Source organism: Melitaea cinxia, chromosome 23 (genome assembly GCF_905220565.1).
Source record: "Melitaea cinxia chromosome 23, ilMelCinx1.1, whole genome shotgun sequence".
Taxonomy (NCBI): domain Eukaryota; kingdom Metazoa; phylum Arthropoda; class Insecta; order Lepidoptera; family Nymphalidae; genus Melitaea; species Melitaea cinxia.
In genome coordinates, this window is record NC_059416.1 from 5,896,587 (window position 1) to 5,919,930 (window position 23,344).

General features: G+C 34.3%; 1 protein-coding gene across 1 annotated transcript in view; it reads left to right on the top strand.

Annotated features, from left to right (window-relative positions):
• The first annotated feature begins 355 nt into the window (after positions 1-355).
• The window catches only part of LOC123665193 (muscle segmentation homeobox-like), a 61,177-nt gene continuing 38,188 nt past the window's right edge, over positions 356-23,344 (top strand). Inside the window, exon 1 of the mRNA XM_045599536.1 lies at positions 356-737. Coding sequence (XP_045455492.1) covers positions 356-737 — 382 coding nt within the window. The remainder of the gene's footprint in view (positions 738-23,344) is intronic.

Sequence of the window (23,344 nt, forward strand, 5' to 3'; positions counted from 1 at the left end):
AAGTGTTACACTATGTGATGTGACTGTAAGTGATATTGAACACCGAATAGCGCTACAGCGTACGGATGCGTGATTTACGACCTCGTTCCTCAGCGTTTCGTTACAAACACATCTCGTACGAGCGACTATTATGCAAATATTGTACGATAACCGGTTACATTACACAAACGTGTAGAAGTTTTACTTTATGTTAATTGAGTAATCGATAAATCGTTCCTATCAATAATTCAATTCGGATATCGAAACCTGTCGAATGTTGCATTTCGTCGATTGGAAAAATAATAAACGGTTTCATCGAGAGTATGAAATTGAAAGACCGTCGGATCTTTGATGGAAATGAGATCGCGTAGATGAAATGAAGACATCGCTGGAATGCGAACGGTCGGAGGGCGCAGAGAGCGCGAAGGGCCGGATATCGTTCAGCGTGGACTCGCTGCTGGGCAGCAAGAATGAAGCGCCGCGGGACACGCCCGACGCCTGCAACGAAGCGGAGAGCGCCGGCGACTCGGACGACAGTGACGTCGATATCGAGGACGTCGAGTCGACGACGGGTGACGACAACGACCGGGACGAGAGGAACAGTACCAATGATGATGAAAGCGAGACCAGGAGTGGTGTGGTGGTCCCCCAGCCTCTGCTGCCACGCCTCTACCAGGGCCCGGCGCCAGCCACCTGGCCCTTCGGTGCGTTTCCCTGGATGGCACCAAACCCTATGTTTAGAACGGGATCGCCGAACGGTAAGTTCAACATTCAATTATATGTTAGATGACTCATTTATTGTAAAGATGTTAATATGATTAACATCTTAACAATAAATGGGTTGTAAATTGTAATTGATAACAAAATCCATTGCATTTATATACCATTTAATTTACGTAATATACGATTACGTAGTACGATTCTCTACCGGTAATAACAATGTACTATTGCTCATTTTATCTAACTTATGACAATAAGCGTAACATTTAAAATCCAATTTTGGTGAAAAATTATTCACAAACAACTTTTTTTTCAACTAGACTAATTAGGAATGTTTCTTTTATTTGCATAAGGTGTGAAATAAAGCCGTCGTATCAATAATTCAAGCGTAACTGGTAAAAAGAAAATTATAATGTTACCACCTAATTTTAATTTTATTTATTATTTATTTCATTTGATGTTATTTTTAAAATGTAGTATATCAAATATCGAGTGTATTAATTAACATTCACCACGTTTATACATTATTCTGGCTAGTTGATAATGTACACTTTTAAAAAATAATATATAATGTGTTATTATTTTACAACGAGTATCAAAAACGCGATCTATGCTAGTTATGCATTAAAATTTGCAATCATTAATATTAAAATATTATTCCATAATGTTTTGCATTTTAAAACTTTAATAATTGTGAAATTAAAATTTCAGTTTTAAAACAAGAAATGTCAACTAACACAACAACGACGTAAGTCTATATCTGTACAAATAAATAAGATTTGATTGTCTGTCAGTCTGTCTGTCTGTTTGTTCCGGCTAAGCTCCTTAACAGCTGGACCGATTTTGACGGGACTATCAGTGGCAGATAGCTGATGTAATAATACGATAAGTAATAATTCATATAATTCTGTTTTCTTTTGGATGGCATACTGAAGCCATATTTTATATTTATCTGTCCATCTGTATCTTGGCCATATACATATAACACTAAAACAACTGAATTGAAAAGAAAATTTTCATGATCTGAGTTCATACGATGAGATGTCTCAAAAAATAGGTACGTGTACGTGTTCTAAATTTAACGGTTCGTAAGCAAAACGAATCGTTTCCCGAATATAGCGACCTGACTTTAATAAAAGGCATAGATGCCAACCGAAAGAGGTCATGGGATGTAGCTTGTATAAAAAATAATATTAAACAAACAAATATACCATATTATAATTAATATTAATATAACGCTCAAATGTTTATGCATTTTATAAATTATTATTTTTAAAGAGTAAATCACTATATGCCTGCTATGTGTACATTGTAATTTGTTCAAAGTTAATACACTAAAGAAAAAAAAAATAGCTTTTAACTTTAAAATATTACATTAAAAGTCTTAATCTTCATAGTTTAACAATTGGCTCTACATGTGTAATTAAAACGAAGCCGGCTGCAGTAAACAAAAACAAATGAAATCTTACTAAGTAATATAACATTAGTTTATATTCATTTATAACAAATGAAAAACCAATAATCGATGTTAATTGGTCTTTCGCTATACACTGCTAAATCGATTGTAAAGAAACAAAAATAATATTATTATCATTAAGAAACTAACAGAAGATCGATTGTAGAAAAAGATCACAGCTAAACGATACTGTGACGTGTTCCTGTTGGTGAGTTAGGTGACCAGACCTCCTGGGGGGAATTGGGGATAGGGTTGGCAACGCGCTTGCGACGCTTCTGGTGTTGAAGACTATTCTGTCTATCTGTCTGTCTATAAGCTACGGTAATCACTTACCAACAGGTGAGTCGTACGCTGATTTGCCGACCTAGTTATATAGTTATATAAAAAAAAACTTAGGATATAGAAATCAAAGATCTAAAATAACGCATAGAGTTATTTAATCCCAATGTTTGACATGTGTGAGCAACGGCCACAGCACTTGTTGGTTGCATTTGCGACAGCGCATTCGATCCGCACGTGGCAAACATTTATAGGCCACACAAGATTTTTCCCAGCTCTGGGCGTTTGTGCTTGTATTGTCCGTGGACCCTCCGACTGGAGTGTGAGGCGTTTATTATCAGTTTAATAGACTATAACCGCAAAGCGCATCTAGTTTTTATAAGATCTTTCTTAGTAGTATTTAATCAATCACAATGACTATTCAAATCTATATTACTTAAAACAATTAAATTATAAATTATAATAAACAGCATTATTGATACATTAGTTATTGTGCCATTTTCGAGGTTGATAAATTAATTAGAATTTAAAGAATAAATCTATTAGAACGGTTTTGTGAATTTTTATTAGGTTATAGGTTAAGGTCTAGCTTACACGTTCCAGCTTATATTGTTATTGATAAATATGTACATTTGTTTAAGTTAGTATGTGAAAAATTATATTCAATTAATAAAGCAAAATGTTAGAGAAAATTAACAAAATCGACTGCCGAAATTTGAACACAAATACCATACCTAATGATTCTAAATAGTAATAAATAAATAACTAATAATCGCCCGCAATCTATCTCGTGTAGATTTTTTTGTGAAATCGATTGAAATTAATGCTTACACTGCATTAATCTTGAACATTACTGTCACCTTTTATAAACTTCGACCCCACTTAATAATTGCATCTACAGATATACAATCTCAAATAGACTTGTGACTTCAAAGAATAGCTCTATAATAAAAAGTATATAGAGAAACATAATAGTCAAACAACTTTTTCGGATTTTGTCGCAGTTTATTAGGTTTTTAGATGCCCGACGTTTCGGATACTTTAGACAACCATGGTCACGGGAGGACCATGGATAAAATCCGAAAAAGCTGTTTCATTATAATGAGTGAAATTCGCGAAAATATTACAAAATAATATGAAAACCTAATGATTTTTCTACCAATGAAAATTCCTACATTGTTATATTTATTTACTTACACATCAACAGACCAAAAGGGTAACTATTAAGACATACAACGGAATATTTACGACGCTTATCTATAATTCATAGTCCCATTATTAGTTATAATAAAATTTTATTACTAAATAAAATAACACTTCATAATTATACTAAAATCGATCAAGGCTATGAAACGCTATACTTAAAGACACAGACGATAAAAACAAAGATACAAACATTCTAAAAAACTTCTTCTGAAATAATTTGGAAACAAATGTTAGGCATGAAGTGTTTGTATTATTTCTTATGGATAAACTATTTTATTGAAAATAACGACAGGTCGACGCTGTAGCCCTGTATCTAGCTAATATCCTAGCGCTCGCGGGTAGATTGCTGGTATGAGCCATATCTAATGACCTTCTCTCATGGTCTGTGCGATTGTGTTTACATATTGTGTGTTTTTGAACCCCTGACATAAGATTATCACCCCACAAAAGCTCGTTAAGTGTGAGGCGTTTAGATAAATGTAATAAAGCGTGATTCAATAAGGACAAGATTTCTTTCAGGGGTATAATTTTTAATAATTGAAAATATCTCGCGAAAAGACTAAAAAAATATTATGTATAGTAAAAATGTACAATACAGAGTGATTATATAACCAATGTATATACGTATTTATTCTGTTTAATCGTTTACTTAAATACAAAACTCTTGTAGTTTTTACCTGTATAAACTTATGACTTACCAAATTAGACAAAAAAAATATTACATCTGAAATAGTGACATTGCATTTCATCATACGCTGTACTTTATAGTATAATTTAATTTAGTATTTAGTCGTGCTATTAAGTGGTTTCCAAATTGTGTACAATAATAAAAATAAACCTAAATACATAATCATCAAAAAATTTACATTTAATTAGTTACAAATACTCGTGCATAGGGTCCTAGGGTCGTAGCTTTACGGTAAACATACAGCGTAGGTATATACTTAGTCTCTTAATCGTGTATTTAATTATAACTTATCTAAATAAACCTGCGGTCACCAACCCGCCTGCCCAGCGTGGTGACTATGGGCAAAACACGTGAGTTTACGCCATTTTTGGTGCGAATTTGAGGAGACCTATGCCCAGCAATGGATCGCGATAGGCTGAAGTGAGTAAGTGAGTTATCTAAATACATATTACTAAAACAATTATAAATACATAAGACTACACTTCAAAAGGTTAATGTAGTTACAAGTAAAAACATTTTATCGCTAAAATGTTCTTCTATTTAAATTTCCGTATGCAATAATCGCGCAAACATTGCGATCGCATCTGCTTTGATCTAATCGCTTGCTAATTATCAAATATACCTATGCGATGTTGACACTAACGATGAAAACAATTTATTAGTAATAACTGGTAGATACCTACTAACACTTTAATACACCGATTGCTCACAAGAGACCACACAATCGTTTGCTTAGCTGTAGGTATCGTATTGCATTTCTTCTGCAATAATTGCACAATTGTTTTTAATAAATTTATATCGTTAGTAGCAAGAGATATTGCAGGTGGATATTAATAAATTTAAAAAAAACGATATCGATATAACTAAAGTATTGTACCTATTGTAATTTGCATCATATATTATCCTAAATGTAAACAATTAAAGCGAACCATCATTTAAAAGGTTTCCAAGGCGTAGAGACGCGGTGCTATCCGGTGGTGGTTTCTATTACACACATACAAATATAATTAATATTATGTGTTTTTAATAACAAGTTAACAACAATATTCATTCTTGATACGCGTAAATGTTTTAATATCGCTTACCCCGATAGACAAAATTTCAATAGTTTTGTTTCACTAACATAATTACGAGTAATTCGTCATTTGTAAATATCTAAAATAAATTTATCAATTTTGGTGTCATCGATGGAAGAACAATGGACGGATTGATACCTATTGGCAGCAAATAAGTAGCTACGGCTTCCGTCGCGATTATCCAATATCCTACCTCATAATACAAACTCATATTACGCAATAATCAATATTTAAATCAAATAAAGTGGGCCATCCAAAATATTTTGAAAATATCTTTAATATACAAAACTGGACATGTTAAGTATAGATTGTATTCTGTTATACGTATCTCCTAATGTAGTATTTCTTTATTCTTCACACACGAGAGAAATTGTAGTGTTAACGTTTCGTCTGTAAATGTTAATGGTAATTTAAATGGTGGTATAGAGCTGTAGAACTTGTACAAACCTTTACATTTCCTCTCGCTTGATTCACTGCAAGTCTAGTGCAAGAATATCGCCATCTTGTAAATACATAGTTAATGTTTATGGAATAGAATTTACTTTTAGATTTACTTTCTCCGTAAAGACGAACTTCCATATAAATTTTTAACACTTTTAAAATATATTTTTTTTACCAAAATATAGTCTACCTCCATATCAAACATTATCAAAACCCGTTCAGTAGTTTAAGTGTGAAAGCGATATATATAGACAGAGTTACTTTCGTATTTACAGCGTCGGTGGGGATTTTTCTTAGTAATATTGTTAAAAGTGTTAGGAAACCGCTAATTTTTTTACAAAGTTCAAACAATAACTTAAAGAAATAACTACAATGGCTTCGCGCAGCCGCCATGTTTGATTTTTTTTAATGTCACCTATCTAAGAACACTTGGGCAGCTAAGACAAACCTAACGATACCTCAATTATGTAAATCCGTTCAGTGGTTCTGGAAATATGAGGTAGTAAAGAATATTACATACAAACATACATACATACATACATACAAGATACGCGTGAAAAACATAACCCTTCCTTGGCAGTCGGGTAACAAGGATGAACTTTGCACACTTAAATTTGGATTAAAATTGTAAAACGTAAACGTTAAGTAAAATATTTAATTATATACATATTTACTCTTTATTTCATGTGTAAAAAAGAAACCGCAAAACACCAGTAGGTGCAATTTTTAAGTATTTATAATTTTATACAATTACGTTTTTGTGTTATATACACATAACATAATAGGTACACACTTTTTTTTGTTTAAAGTGTTTCATTACTATATAAAGATACAACAAGAGATTGCTTTATGGTTACATGAGATAGAATTGATTCATCGCATAAATTTTCTGTTTACTCGGTACCTAGGGTTCTCGTTCTAGGGGTAGAGAGAAAAGGTTGCTCAGTAGATAAAATATAAGGATCAAGGCTAAGATATTTGGGGGCTTACGTCAATATTGAAACAGCAAGAAGTTACAAATTGTTTCGTAGTCAGTTACTACTCGTAAATCAATTCAAGTGATCAGCGGCAAAAGAAAATTTAATATAAAAAACGAATATGGGAAAAATTCTGAGTCAAAATTTATGAAATCAAATTTACTTATAAGCTGAAAAAACGTAAATGAATTCCAAAGCATTTTGCGTCAGCTCCCATGCCTCAAAAGCCGATGGACATTTTTGGGAAAGAACTTGATGCATTATGATAACTTGTGCGATCTTTTTTTAATAATTTCTGACTGAAAAGTAATGGGACATAATGGTGCTTTAAGTTTTTTGAATAATGTAATTTTACAGCAAAAGATGGACTTAAAATATTTTAATAATATCGTTTCGTTAAAATTATATTCTCGTAAAGTCATTTTACTTATGTTTTTATCGTTTAGTCCAAACATTTACCACATTTGATAAACTCGTAAAAAAGAAAACAAGGTATTGGAATATACTATAAATGTCACAAAGCATTGTTGATACCAAATATAAAAATTTAAAGAAATTCAGAATGCAACTGTCTTTTTTATTTTTAATATTTTACAAGAACAAAAGATATAATTATATGTGTAACACGGTAATTAGGTATGTTAATGATTAAGAATGATAATTTGACGAAAATTTGACTACCATTTACGTAACACAGGTCAATGTGACCTTTGTTTAGGGACAAAGACGATGCAATATAGCTTTACTCCGGGTTGTGTTCGTTTTGGAACCTAATTAAAAATGTTTAACATCTATGATGACTTGTGACACTCAAGAATCTATAGAAATTTAATAAAAATATTGACGACTACGTGTAGAATTGCGGAATGATTTTAATTGATGTCATATATTATAGAGCGTTACAAAATACTATGTAGGTACCTATAATTATAATTATCAATTTTATTGAATAGGTTCTTATTGTAGAGACGCATTTACCAAGTTTTTAAATCTATAGATGCTTAAGAGAATCGACATACAAAGGTTTATTGTTATAAAGAGAAATAAAATAACAGTGTGAGCGTAATTTCATTTTGGATTTCATTTTTGGATGATGGTAACAAACATCTCTACATTTCTCGTGTTTTCAAGGATTCCGTAATTTACTCTTTACTCAAGAATTAATAAAATTCAATTTTTGTCTCTTGGTAAAAGAATACATTTACTTTTTATAATAAAATAATACCAAAAATAGTGCAATAATAAATCATCATCATCACTTCAGCCTAATACGGTTCACTACTGGATATAGGCCTCCACAAGTTCGCTCCAAAAATGGCGTGTCATGCGTGGCCATAGTCACCATGCTGGGCAGGCAGGTTGGTGACCCCAGGGCTGGCTTGGTTGCACCGAAGACGCCGCTGCCCGTCTTCGACCTGTGTGTTTCAAAGCCAGCAGTTGGATGGTTATCCCGCCATCGGTCGGCTTTTTCAGTTCCAAGGCGGTAGTGGAATTATGTTATCCCTTAGTCGCCTCTTACGACACCCACGGAAAGAGAGGGGGTGGCTGTATTCTAACTACCGTAACCACACAGCGATATAATAATAAATAAATTTACCCTATACTTACTACAAGTTTTATTTTTTATTTTTTCATTTAAAAATGCATCAGGTCAAACTTCTTCGTATAAACCATAGACAGACAAACAGTTACTGCAGTTTGGTTATTCTTATTAACAAAACAACTTTGATCCAACAAAGACAAATTCAGAATTAATTAATTTATTTAAATACGGACAATGACGTTACATGTTCTTTGTATGAAACAAAAAGCATGTTAAATCCCAACGGATTAATGCAAAATTCAAGGCGCTTCGAGGTGTCTGAACATAAGCACATTTTTTTTTAAAACATAGAATAAAACTCTAGAACGTATTATTTATTATATTAATCATTGCAAGGAGATTTGTAGGTCAACAATTTAAAAAAGATGATTAACTTGTTAAGAACAAAATTAATTGTACACCACATATTTATAGTGTACTGTTTTGTTTCTAGTAGTATTAACATTTGTAATTCTTAAAAACGACACGTACCTTCTATAGAAAATAGGACGTGAAACGTACATAATTTTTATGAACTCGTTTTTTTCTCTAATGTGATTATTTGAGATATCAACTAAAATATGCTCTTAGCGCGCTAAGATAACTATCGAAATAAATATCCAATATTTTATTTTGTCAATGTTATTTTGTTAATAAGCTGATTGCAATGAGCAACTTATATTATTTACTAATTCAGTCAATTATTTAGTACTTACTTACTCAGAAAAAGTACTTGTTAAGGAAATTAGAATGACTTGGTAAACTTGGTATAGCCTTGATTTCGCACGCCAGCAAGGTCCTCCTTCATATCATCAATACCAGACCGCAAGCTTTCCTGAATTCCGAAATAGCTATCGAGCAAGCGGGATTTGTCAAAGGTCGAGGAAGAAAGAGAGCAGATCCTAGTTCTTAGACAAATAATCGAAAAGTCTAGAGAGTTTAACATCCCACTCTATATCTGTTTTGTCGACTTTCGCAAGGCCTTTGACACCGTGAAATGGCATATATTATAGGACGTACTCACTCAAATAGGAGTACCTATCCACCTGGTTCGTCTCATACGTTGACTTTACGAGGACGGAACTGCAACTGTTCGAATAGACGACGTTGACTCGGAAAGTTTTCATACACAAGCTGGCGTTCGTCAGGGGTGCATACTCTCTCCGCTCCTGTTCAGCATCTATACGGAGTGTATTATGAGAATCGTTCTGGAAAAATGGTACAAGGGAATTTCAGTGGGAGGGAGAAAAATATCTAACTTGAGGTATGCCGATGATACTACTCTTCTCACTCAAACAAAAGAGGACATGGAACACCTGCTGACACTTCTAGAGACAACAAGCCCCTCCTTTGGACTTACGATCAACAGAGATAAGACCAAGATGATGATAGTGGATCGAGCTGAACTAAACCATCCTGACACCTCTATGATTGGCAACTGTGAGGTTGTCCAATCTTATGTGTACCTCGGCTCTACTATTGCAAACACCGGAGGATGCGAAGACGAGATTCGAAGGAGATGTGCTATTACAAGATCTGCCGTTGGCAAGTTGAAAAGAATCTGGTGCAACCGCAATATCACCAAAGCCACGAAAGTCCGCCTAATGAGAAGCTTAATCTTCCCGATATTTCTTTATGGCGCAGAAACGTGGACGGTTAGACTCAAAGACCGACGGAAAATCGACGCACTCGAGATGTGGTGCTGGCGGCGACTGCTGCGGATCCCTTGGACAGCGTTTAGGACCAATATTTCGATCCTAGAGGAATTAAAAATCAAGCAGAGATTGTCGTCGACTCGTCGTGCAAACTCGAATCCTGAAATATTTCGGACACGTTGTTTGAAACGAACAATCCATAGAGCGACTCGTTGTCCAAGGGCAGGTAGAGGGCAAGCGGTCACGCGGTCGATCACCTACGCGTTGGACAGACCTCATCAAAGCTGCGACACAGACCTCCATAGTCCAGAGTTCTCGAGACGCTGAAAACCGCATCAAGTGGAGACGTATAGCGGGGGCTGCTTTAGCCAATGAATCGTCGTCAACCACGACCACTCTGTCAAGAGTGAACGACTAAGGAGAAGAGGTAAATCGTATTAATTGACTAATCAATAAAATACAATCTTTAGCTAAAGTAATTGTTTTATGTTTATGTACAATAATACAATTAAAATATTTTGTTCACCTAATGATATTAGGTAAATAAATTAAATAATTGTGCGTTTTTTTTTTTTTATATTTAAAAGATTTTTCACTTTCGTTCTTGCGGTTGATAGTTTTTTGATTGGTAATTGGGTTTAACTCTTCAGCTGTAAAAAAAATCTGTTTAGGGACACCCTAATAATATCATCATTATAGCCTATACAGTCCACTGCTGGACATAGGCCTCCACAAGTTTACGCCAAAATTAACGTGAACTCATGTGCTTTGCCCATAGTCACCACGCTGGGCAGGCGGGTTGGTGACCGCAGTACTGGCTTTGTCGCACCTAAGACGCTGCTGCCGGTCTTCGGCCTGTGTATTTCAAAACCAGCAGTTGGATGGTTATCCCGCCATCGGTCGGCTTCTTAAGTTCCAAGGTGGTTGTGGAACCTTGTTATCCCTTAGCCGTCTCTTACGACACCCACGGGAAGAGAGGGGGTGGCTAAATTCTTTAGTGCCGTAGCCACACAGCACCCGTAGCTACACAGCACAGCCCTAATAATATAGCGATATAAAATTAAACTTTACGAACTATCCTCATAGCCACAAAACATACAACATAACCAACCTAAAAGTCATAAAAATCGAATTAGCTAGATGAAATGAGAGTGCTACCAAAAACAGGGACACAAGATTTTTAAGCATTATAATTTATTTCGTACGTACTATTTACTGTTATTTTCGTTAACAATAATTTCTTTTTGTCCATATTTCAAAGGTCATACATAGATTATTCTATATATTTATTAGCAATAGAATAATTTTATTAAAACGTTTTTTTGATTTTATTTTGGAAGGTCGAAGAAGGTCTTATAAAATTCCCAGACGTTCATATTTAAATCGAGTTCAATTTGTTTTAATATTAATTAGCTAAGCGGTTTATGTATACTAAGTATTTAAATATAATTTACAATATACTTTAAGTATTTGATTTTTAGTAATTCTTTTTGTATAGGTAATGTAATTGCAAATAACAAATTAAAACGAAAACAGTTACTTTACTTGACACAATAATTCGTTTAAATATGCAAACATAAAAAAGAAACAAAAAAACTATAGGTAAGGTAAGAAGTTGTATGATTACAACTTATTTATGACATAAGCAAAGAGACAGAATAGGAATAGTGATGTCCAACATTGAAGCTTCACAAAGAGTACTCCGAGGAAGTACATAATGTTATTTCTCTAGAATTTTGTGGCGATGATTTAAACAGCATGAATGAATTAGATAGTTTTAGGTGTAAATAATTTAAAGTTTCAGTAGTTATTTATCTTCATAATAAATATGAGTTTTCGACAAAAATTTTTGATTTAATTAGTAATCGTAATTATGTTCTTATTAAAAAAAATCCTTTTTCCAAAAAAAAATAAACTACGAGTTTCGATTAAACTTATTTTCCTGCAAACCTTTTTTTTACTTAAAAAATTTGATGATCAAGTTTATATTATATACCGACGAGCTCGTTTTCATTTCGACTTTTTTATATACATCCTAAAATTAGGCAATTTCATATAATTATATTAATTACAAATATAATTGGAACGAAGTTCCTTACGGCAGGCTTGACATTTGAGAAAAATGTGAGACTAAAACCGTAAGAAAAATATATAACGGTAGTGACGTAATATCAGTCACACGACTATTATAATATCACGTATGTTAAACCGAACTCAATTAAACATTAACGCTATAAATGTTTGGCGTTTTTTGGTAAAATAATGAATTAAAATAGCTATGGTTGGGTTAGTATCTATTTGTATTGTTTCTTTTTTTAGAAGTCTCCTAAATGGTAAAAAATATGGCGTACTTCCAACCAAACAAAATTAGAGTAATAGTGTAATTTAGTGAAGTGAATAAAATTTAATGATGAGACTTGAATAATAAAAATTACCTATATTACTAATAAACTTTTTTTTAATTATTTATGTAATTTTATACTGTCGACAAAAATAAATAAAGACATATTTTTTTATTTCACTTGATAGTTTGAATTATTATTATTATTATTATATTTTTGTTTGATTTAATTTATTTTATGGTATTTGTTATTTTATAAAATGCTTACTCTATTAATTAAAAACCAATCAAAAAATTTAAAAAAAAAATCAAGAACTAGAAAATATAAATAAAATTAAATTTTTTTTTTTTTCAAATTTTGTTGCTTCTATACTCTCCGAAGGAACTTCGTTCCTACCTAGTGTCCCATGACACCACATAATTTTATTTTATCAATTGTCTAAATAATGAAAAATGTTTTCTTACTTATAGGAGCTTGACATTCTGACACTTTTATATTGAGATTTATTTTTTCCTAATACAACATATTATAACAAAATAATTTTATTTTTTACCTAAAAATAGACTTTTCACGTCAAAAATTAAGATATTTCGTTAAATATATCATAAAAAGTTTTACATAACGATATCTATGTACCTACTTTGTAAGATGTTATCTTAACCACAGAAAAACTAATATTTATCTTTCGATGCCGTGCAATCTAAATAAAAAAGGTTAATTATAATATAATTTGCATTTATTACATTAAGTTTCACATACTCTCGGCTACGTATATAAAAGATGTAATTAAAATAATTATGACTACGTTAATGAGACACCTTTAATTATGTTAGCTTAAAATAATACATATGTACTTGAATACTTAAATAAGGTTTTCAAACACTAACATCGATTGCTCTTTAAGGCTTCGGAGATGGGAGAAAGATTTTCAGCTCGTTCGACATTTAAGTATTTAAGTATTAAACTTTTCTCTAGAGGTTGCTCATGCTTTATACCATATTTGCTCAAAATTTAATAGAAATGCAATCATAGGTGACAGTGCAATGTGATTTGCCCAACACCGCTCTTAGTAGGAACATTGTAAGGAACACGCAATCCATTGCACGTTCTGTGCATATGATACTTCCCCAGACTGCAAGTTTACTAAGCTCAGAAAAGGCAGAAGAGGATCAGGCAAAACCTTACTAATGTTACCTTTACTGATAGTAAGTAGTGTATAACGTGTTAAATCAAAGACTTATACATGATTACTAAGACAGTATGACTAAAAGAAAACCTTTATATAAAAGGATTGACAGTAAATTATCACAATCAGTGGTAAGACCGACTTTGCTCTCTGTTGAAATTTGATAAATTATTGCAGTTTTTTCTTTTTTATTTTTTTTAAGTTTAATATAAAGCGAATGGAGTTTTATGCCGTATTTTTGGTTTTATTTTATGTTTCATGCATTTTAAAGTATGCAATAAAGTATTAAATGAATTAAGAACTCTATAGCTCAAAATTCATCGCATTTATTTATAATAGACAAAATATTAAAACCGTAGTATTGTAAAGTCTGTAGACATGCGCATATGTATGTATAATCACTCTAAAGCATTTCACAAAACAATAATAATGTGAAAACGCTAGAAATAACTCACCGGTATTTATTTATACATAAGCATCTAAAAACGATTTTAAAATGCCTAGTGTTCATATATTATGTTAAAATAATAATTAATAGTTATTTTATACTGAGGAAAAGTTTAGTTACTATACTATATTATGGACTACGGCACAATTTTGGAAATAGTTTCAACTGTAGAATTCTAAGCTATCAATCTACATGTGTGACATAGGCTTTATTCTAACGGGAGAAAACAGAACAGCCAATATCGTGTCATCCACGCGAGCGAAGCCTGGAGTGAAAAGCTAGTTACCTAATAAAAAAGTTGATTAATATATGAATACACTACAAGCAAGCACTAAATGCAAGCCTTTAAGTAAATTTCTATGCAAGCTAGCTAGCATCTCGCACATTGATTAACACCCAGAAATTGTTATACCAACTTTTCAAAATAAATTTTTTGGTTTTTAATCTACTTGAATTTAAGGCTTAAATACTCCTTACTCTTTCATGTTCAAATTTAATGTTCATAACCTTTTACCTTTTATAAAAAAAAAACAGACCTCGATCAAAAAAAATAAAACAACCAATGCTTCTCAAGGTGAGTCGATATCAATGTTGTAGACAGACGTCTGTTTAGTCGTCAACCACCCTTTGATACAGTCATTGTATTCAAATTAGTTTGCGTTGATTATTTATCGATTAACTTGTTTTAATTATCGACATTAATTAAAGCTGCATATTACTGTATTTACAATGAACGTCTACTAATTATAGTGGTAGAGACTTAGTGTAAGTAATTGAGCGTGGTTACAGCTGCCTGGGGCTTGGAGGGTTAACATTTTAGAAAATTGGTTAACTATTCACTTCCATTCTTTATTCTTAGCTAAAGATTGGTATAGTCGATTCACTACTAACCTACAACGTACTCTTGTTACTATTTTTGTATGCCGATACATAAGTACTAAACATATCATATTAACGACGAGAAATACACTACGTAAAAATAAAAACATGGAAATTGTTTAAATTTAAAATATATATATATATATATATATATATAAAATTTGACTAATATATATATATATATATATTAGTCAAATTTTAATATTGTGTGTCTACTTCTTTTGTTACTTGATATATTTCATATTACTTACACTTAATTGATTAAAGACCAATTTTATTATAACTAAAAAAATTACGTTTCAACGGTGGTTTTGAAGACTACATAATTAAATATTTTTTTAATTTTCATTTTAGTTCTGAGTATTACACGTGATTCGACAATATAGAGCTATAATAATAGCTGATAAGATTACGTATTCGAGGTATTGTAAAAATAATTCATTTTTAAAAATGTTTTACCGCAGACCTAGGTAAAGGTTACAGGGATATTGACCTTTAATATTTCAAGTATTCTAGAATAAAACGGTGCTTATGACATTTTAATCTTTAACATAAATATTTAGAAAATTGTTAAGTCCCCGATTATTTAGTAGAGTTAGATACACTTAGAAGCGTAATGACTCCGAATATTTACAACAATTTCTTCTAGAGATACATTGAGTTTTAAGTAATATTAGTAATTAAGGCAAATATTTTCAAGAAGACAGTTATTTCAGGAAGAGATCGAAAATGTACATCTTATGAAAAGAAAGATTATTATTTGTTTATGTTTGTTAATTCTGAAACTACTCAATGGAGCTTCATAACTCTATCATACATATAAGTAGTAAAGGTATGTTTATAATATATATATATATATATATATATATATATATATATATATATAGATTGGCAAACAAGCGTACGGCCCACCTAGTCGTAAGCGGTTACCGCAGCCTATAGACACCAGCCTGCAACACCAGAAGCATCGCAAGCGCGTTGTCGACCCTACCACTGACCCTAGCTATCTTACTCACCACAGGAACTAAACACTAATTGAAAGCAGTATTGTTTAGCTGTGATTTTCTGTAAGATCGAGGTACTTCCCCAGTCCTGCTCCAGATTTTGGGCAGTATATCGCCTGCTGTGCCATACCTCAGGCTATCTCTACCTAATATACATATATATATTTAGGTATTTAATGTGAGGTATAGATAAGATAATAAATCGCAATATGTTTACTTCCGGTGATTAGTGTGTCCTAATCCAGATTTTTTGTATTAAAGTTTAAGCAGTTTACAGTTCGCAAGACATGATAACATCTGCCGGGTCATAAAAGTTTAGAAAAAATTATGTTCATCATATCGGTTTGAGTACTCCTAATTATACTTTAGCAAAATACCACATTAAACAAAATCAAGAATTATGGTTAGTTAATGTTTAGAATTAATAAATTATTAACCTCATAGGTAGGTCCGGTCTGTTTGTCTACACCTGTGTGTGTATGCGGCCGCAACTCGTTAGTTATGTCATCAGCCTTTAAATTAATTACGAACCATTGATTCGTTATTGAATTATTATAACACGAAATTTTAAGGTATTTATCAGTGGATACAAAATTATTGTAGTAGAGATTGTTTTAAGGTTGTCAAATTTAAGGAGATAATTACGAAAAAAAAAAATTTTTTTATCCATCAGTTCCTAATTATGACAGCAAAGAAAAATGTAATCTGAATTAATGTTTAAAAAAATGTATTGTCGTTAAGTGTGAATATCATATTTTTTTTAAATATTCTATTAATACTATAAGTAATGTAAAATAGATAGTTATACCGTTTTTACGTACACATAGCAACAAATATAATACGTTTATTGTATACATTTACATACTTCTTTTTGTATATACTTTTCCCTTAAAAAAAATAAGAAAGGTCTGCAGTGCCTGGGATCTTACACTATTAGATCTGTCATACAAACCGATACGTCGCATAGGTATTGTGCGTCAGTGACAACGCTCTACGAAGTTACAATTATCCGGTTGTCTTTTTCCAAAGGTCGATGTGCATTATTTGTAGCCGGGCAATGTAATAACCAAATCAAAACGTGGCTAGTTTTGACGTCTTTATTAGGAATAAATAATACATACGACTATATTATAATAATAATATAGTCTGGTACTAACGACACAAAATCGTATTTGATATTCAAATTAATTGGTAACCTGTCGAATTTATATCGTAATTTTTGTAATTGAAACATTAATTTAACTTAATTTGACATATTTAAAACACATGTCATACGTGACAACGCTTAAATTTATATAGAAGTAATAAAATGTATTTGTTCGTGTCATTTGTTTTGGTTATAAACATAGATAATTTATAATCTATTTCCTTTTTGTATCACCTAATATATCTTGCCATTTAAATTTTTTTTTTAATTACTCGAACCGTAAAAATGAAAAATGTGTTTATTTATTTTTTTATTATTATCATAAAAAATGTTACGACGAAATTATATTTAGCCAAATTTATAAATATTTTAGACTAACACAGTGGCTACGTTTAATACTACTATATAAACATGTAATTTAATGATTATTATTATTATGATATTTATATGATGCCGCGTTGGCGCAACGGTCACAGCCGTGGATTGTACCTGTTACGCTGGCGGTTGTGGGTTCGATCCCCGCACATGACAAATATTTGTATTAGCCATACAGGTGTTTGCCGCGGTCTGGGTGTTTGAGCAGTCCTTGTGGGTCTCCCCAACGTGCCTCGGAGAGCACGTTAAGCCGTCGGTCCCGGTTGTTATCATGTACACCTAATAGCGATCGTTACTCATAGTAGGGAATATATCCGCCAACCCGCAGTGGAGCAGCGTGGTGGATTAAACTCTAATCCTTCTCCTACATGGGGAAAGATGCCTATGCCCAGTAGTGGAATATTACAGGCTGAAGCGTTAATGATTATTTTCTGGTTAATGTTTATAATAACAATAATAAAATAAATTTAAAAAATGATGGAAAAATGAGAATCTCAAAATCATTTGACTAAGCCCACATAGTATCTGTATGTATTATTTAATAATAATATAGTTTCTGTACTATTATTAAATATACTATGTAGGCTTAGTGTCGTACGTATTATTTGATAATACGTAGCAGTAAACATACGGACGCCCACAACACCAGAAGCATTACAAGTTCATGGTCAACCCAACCTCCGAACGTCCTCAGCAACTCTGGCTACCTTACTCACCACAAGAACGCAACACTACTTGAAACTGTAATTTAGCTGTGATCTTCTGTAAGTATGAGGTACCCAGTAGGGCCGTTCGACACTTTTAAACATAATATTTCCTGTGGCACTCTATCTTAACAGAATTCGATTCCATTTTAATTCGATTACATACAATAATGATCAAAATAAAATGAATTGAAGTTTTTGAATAATTATTTATATTTCATAAGTTCAAACATGAATTGTAATTATATTCGTAAGTTCATACATACATTAATTGATCGAATGACATAGGTTTTATGATTTGAAATAATAACGATGTAAATTCTCCATATTTCTTCACTTTAAATTAAAAGTATTGGACAAGGTAAATCATAATTAGAATTTCCAAGAATTTATACTTACTAAAATTACCAGAACTAATCTGATCGTATTCTTATTATAAAATTACAAATATTGGGTTTTTTTAATATAATCTGTCCCATCTGGAGAAGTACCTCAACCTAAGTAGCACTGCTCTGAAGTAGGGTTGTGTTCCTGTGGTAATAAAGATGACAAAAGCTCCTGAGGAGGGTCGGCAACCCTCTTCGATGCTTCTGGTGTTGCAAGCATTTATAGGTTACAATAACCGCTTACCATCATATGGCCACCCTAGTATTTTTTTTTTATACAAATAGATCCGCAAACAAGCGTACGGCTAACCTGCACGCAGCCTATAGATGCCTGTAGTCGTATAAAAATAATATAATTTTCACAAATAACCGTTAAAATTAGTTCTCGAACAAGGTCTCAAATTAGGTCTCAAACAAGAAATTAAAGCGAAACTACGTATATGTATAGTTGGCAGTTATAACATCTATACAAACAAATAAAATTGGAGTGTCTGTTTGTAATATTACAATAACCGCTTTTTACTAAATGCATATAGATGGATACACGGTACATATACAAAAATAACATTTTTCTATTCAATAAAATATCCACCTAAAATGATTTTCTTCATCTTCCATTATCATGGATATTATCATTACAGATCCATTTCTAAACAAAAATAAAAAGATTTTCGCTATTATAGTTGCAGGTCAAGTAAAGGTTGAGATCGTTGAGCCATTGCATCATGTAGTAAAATATATCCCAGCAAAAACATAATGTAAAATGACAGACAAGTTCAATATTGAAAAATGCGTAGTTATCAACTTCTACCTTCGACTTAGTGAACTCTTTTTTTAACTTCAACAACTGAGTATGTATTTCCCGTGCACTTATTAAAGGCGGGTTTTATTGGACTAATACTTTGCATATAATTTAGAATATGTGGTTTAAATACATGCCCCAAGCTTGTGTATTTCAGTGACTTCGGAATTAAGATTTAAAAAAAAACTCATTAAAACACTATAATGAGCCTCGTGTATTAAATTTATAAATCATCAACTCGATTAATACAGTGTGGACGGAGCATTAGCGTCATACCAATTATTTGATCGGAGGCTACAATCAGAAGAATTATATTGATTGTTTTTGTATTGAATCCAGTCACGCCACGTTATTAAAACTTAAATGCAATAGTCGTTAAGAATTTGAACTTTATATTAATAGCAACAGAATAGATTCTACAATTACCGTATCTTTGGACGTCACCTTCTTTCATAATTTAAAAATCAAATGCCTATTATTATATAAAACGTTTGACATAGTTAAGGTTAATTTATCACTATTTGTGTATTTGCTTCACTATATGAAATAAATTTGTCTTTCTAAATACCAGCTCTCAATATGAATTTCCTGCACCTAGGAAATGACGCTTGTAGAAAGAAGAAACTTTATAGTGTGATCAACCACATTACTCCACTGTAATTATAATTAGCCACTTGAAATATCACCAATGCCAGATAGACACGTGAGCACGTAGCCAGTATTGTTTTGTCTTTAAAAAATGTTATGGTATTTTCATTTAGTTTAATAGTAATTTATTAAATTCATTTTTATGCTCAATGCTAATTATTTTAATGTATGACAGTACAAAATCGTACGGCAACCGAACAGCACACCGCCTCACATCCGTCTAGCATCGCGCTAGATAGGACCTTGGTTCTGTGTCAGCTGAAGCTGAGCCACTTCCTATTGCCCATTATATTTCCAACATTATATTTTGTAAATTTTAATACGTATGAAGTACGTAATGTCTTTATTTTCTTTTCATAAATATTACTTAAACGTGTTACTTTGGAATATATGTGGAAATAAATTCATTTTGTTATTATATTAGATGTCACTCCACCCGTTCAATATATATGTTGCTATGCTAACCTTTTAGCGAATCTGTTTGCAGAAAATTCGCTCCTTGATGCAGGTAGTGCCTCACCGCCCAGACATCCACCTTGCGACTCTGTTATGTCAGAACTACGCATTCGCCAAACTGAGGTTTTGAGAGTACTCCGTAACTTGGACGTGAATAAGGCTAGTGGTCCTGACGGGATACCAGCAAGAGTACTTAAACACTGTGCCCCTGAGTTGTCTCCTATTCTCACGCGCTTGTACCGCCTCTCTCTAAAATCCGCTCAAGTTCCTAAAGCATGGAAGATTGCCAACGTACAACCTGTACCTAAAAAAGGTAGTCGTGCCGACCCGGCTAACTATAGACCTATCGCGATCACCTCCATACTGTGTAAAAGTTTGGAGCGTATACTGAATGAAAAGCTCCTAGCATACCTTGAGTTGAATGACCTCCTGTCGGACCAGCAATACGGTTTCCGCCGTAACAGGTCCACGGGGGATCTTTTAGTGTACGCCTCGCACATCTGGGGCGAAGCCTTGGACAAGCACGGAGAAGCGCTAGCTGTCTCACTTGATGTATCGAAGGCATTTGACCGGGTCTGGCATGAGAGCCTATTGAGCAAGCTTTCAGCTTACGGAATACCCCCGGGCTTGTGTGACTGGATATCAGATTTCCTGAGTGGACGATCATTCCGGGTGGTCTTAGATGGCTCCTCGTCTGACTTGATGGCGGTTAATGCCGGTGTCCCTCAGGGATCAGTTCTCTCTGCAACCCTCTTCTTGATTCACATAAATGACCTCCTCAGGCCCGGTATCTTTGGATACGCGGATGACAGCACTGTTACGGAGAGATACGTGTCCGGTCCCCGAGCTGGTGGGGCTGAAACTCATGAGCATAGAGAGGCTCTGGTTGAACGCATGAATTTGGCTTTGAAAGAGGTATCCGATTGGGGTGACGCCAACCTAGTCAAATTTAATGCTTCCAAAACGCAAGCGTGTCTTTTCACCGCTAAACGGAGTCCATTCCCATTGGCTCCGACTTTCCGGGGTGTATCTGTACCGATCACCGATAGTATTGATCTTCTAGGCATAAATATTTCGTCTAATATGAACTTCGGACAATGCATAGAATCCAAGGCAAAAATTGCTGGTAAGAAACTTGGTATCCTCAATAAAGTCAGGCAGTACTTCACACCGGAACAGCTTCTTACTCTCTACCAAGCACAAGTTCGATCGTGTATGGAGTACTGCAGCCACTTATGGGATGGCTCTGCCAAGTACCAGCTCGCTGCTTTGGATTCTGTGGATCGACGCGCCAGAAGACTCATCGGTGACAAATCGCTGGTTCGCTCTAGACTTCAAAGTCTCGAACATCGGCGCAAGGTTGCCTGTTTGTCGGTATTTTACAGGCTATATTTCGGAGAGTGTGCTCTAGAACTATACAATTTGGTTCCACCATCACCTTTCTACCACCGAACCGCAAGGCATCGCACGAATCTGCACCGCTATGTGGTTGAAATCCCACGATCTCGCACTAAACGATTTGCTTCCTCGTTCCTAATACGCACCGCAAAAATTTGGAATGCCCTTCCGGCTTCCGTTTTTCCAACGAACTATAACTTGGGTATCTTTAAATCAAGAGTGAATAGGCATCTTCTAGGCAAGCGCGCACCACCTTAGGCTGCATCTTCACTTGACTTCAGGTGAGATCGCAGTCAAGCGCTAGTCTATATATTTAAAAAAAAAAAAAAAAAAAAAAAAAAAAAAAATATGTATAATAGATACATATATAATAATAAATACTTATATAAATAATACTATAAATTTACATATACTCACATCATTATCATTGTATATAATAAAACTAAGTTGATAAAATGTGTGTGCCGATAAAACTTTAAAAGGAGGACTTATATAGAGTGATAGCCCTTTATCCCCTCTCGAACAAGAAAGTTTCCGTTTTAACCTAAAAGGCGTGTTTTTAAAGATATAAGGGCTTTTCCAACCCATCAACTTTGAAGTTAAGTGTAGTGGCGCCATCTGTTGTCGAGTATTTGAACTTCATTTAGAACAACGATTATTTGGCCGCTCTACTCACCGGCGGCTCCAGGCCGCTGCGTCAGCTGAAACTCCGAGGCCAGGACGTAGAGTGGAGGACCTCAGTTAGGTATCTGGGGGTCGACATCGACCGGAGACTGCGCATGGTTCCCACGGTCAATCGTGCGGTGAGCCATGCAGCGGCAGCCCGGTCGAAACTCCATTCCGTCTGGTCATCAAGACTACCCCTCAGGACCAAACTGATGGTCTACGGTGCCTACGTCCGCTCGCGCCTAACGTATGCGGCCCCGGCCTGGTACGCTCTCTGCTCGGCGCACCAGGCCAGAAGATTGCAAGTCCAGCAGAACCGCTGCCTGCGCCTGATCGCAGGAGCTCCGTGGTACGTCAAGAATGACGTACTCCATAGAGACACCAGGACGCCTACCGTGGAGGAGTACGTGCGCCGACTGGCGCGCGCCATGTTTGCTCGCGCGGACAAAGGCGCGTGCGTACACCTCCACGGAATCGCCCCTCTCTACACGCTAGACCACCAGAAGGGCGTCCACTGCCACGCGAGCTCCTGCAACCACCGCCGAGCCGACCCAGCGCGGACAGTGGTGGCGACGATCCGGGCGACGCGGGGGAGGACAACCCGATATAGTAGAGAACCTTAATAAGGAATTACCTAAATGAGACGACGACCCCAAGGGCACTGCGACCCTGGCCCAATAGGGCCGAAAGGACATGACCCCGGAGAAGAAAGCCCGGGTAAAGAGGGTAACCTCGAGGCCCGTACCCGGACAGACCTTCGGGCCTGTCAGGAAGACCCGCACACACTTATTTGGGTTGCATTTGAAAGGCGCTGCGAGCAATTACAGCATGTGTAGTAATGGCG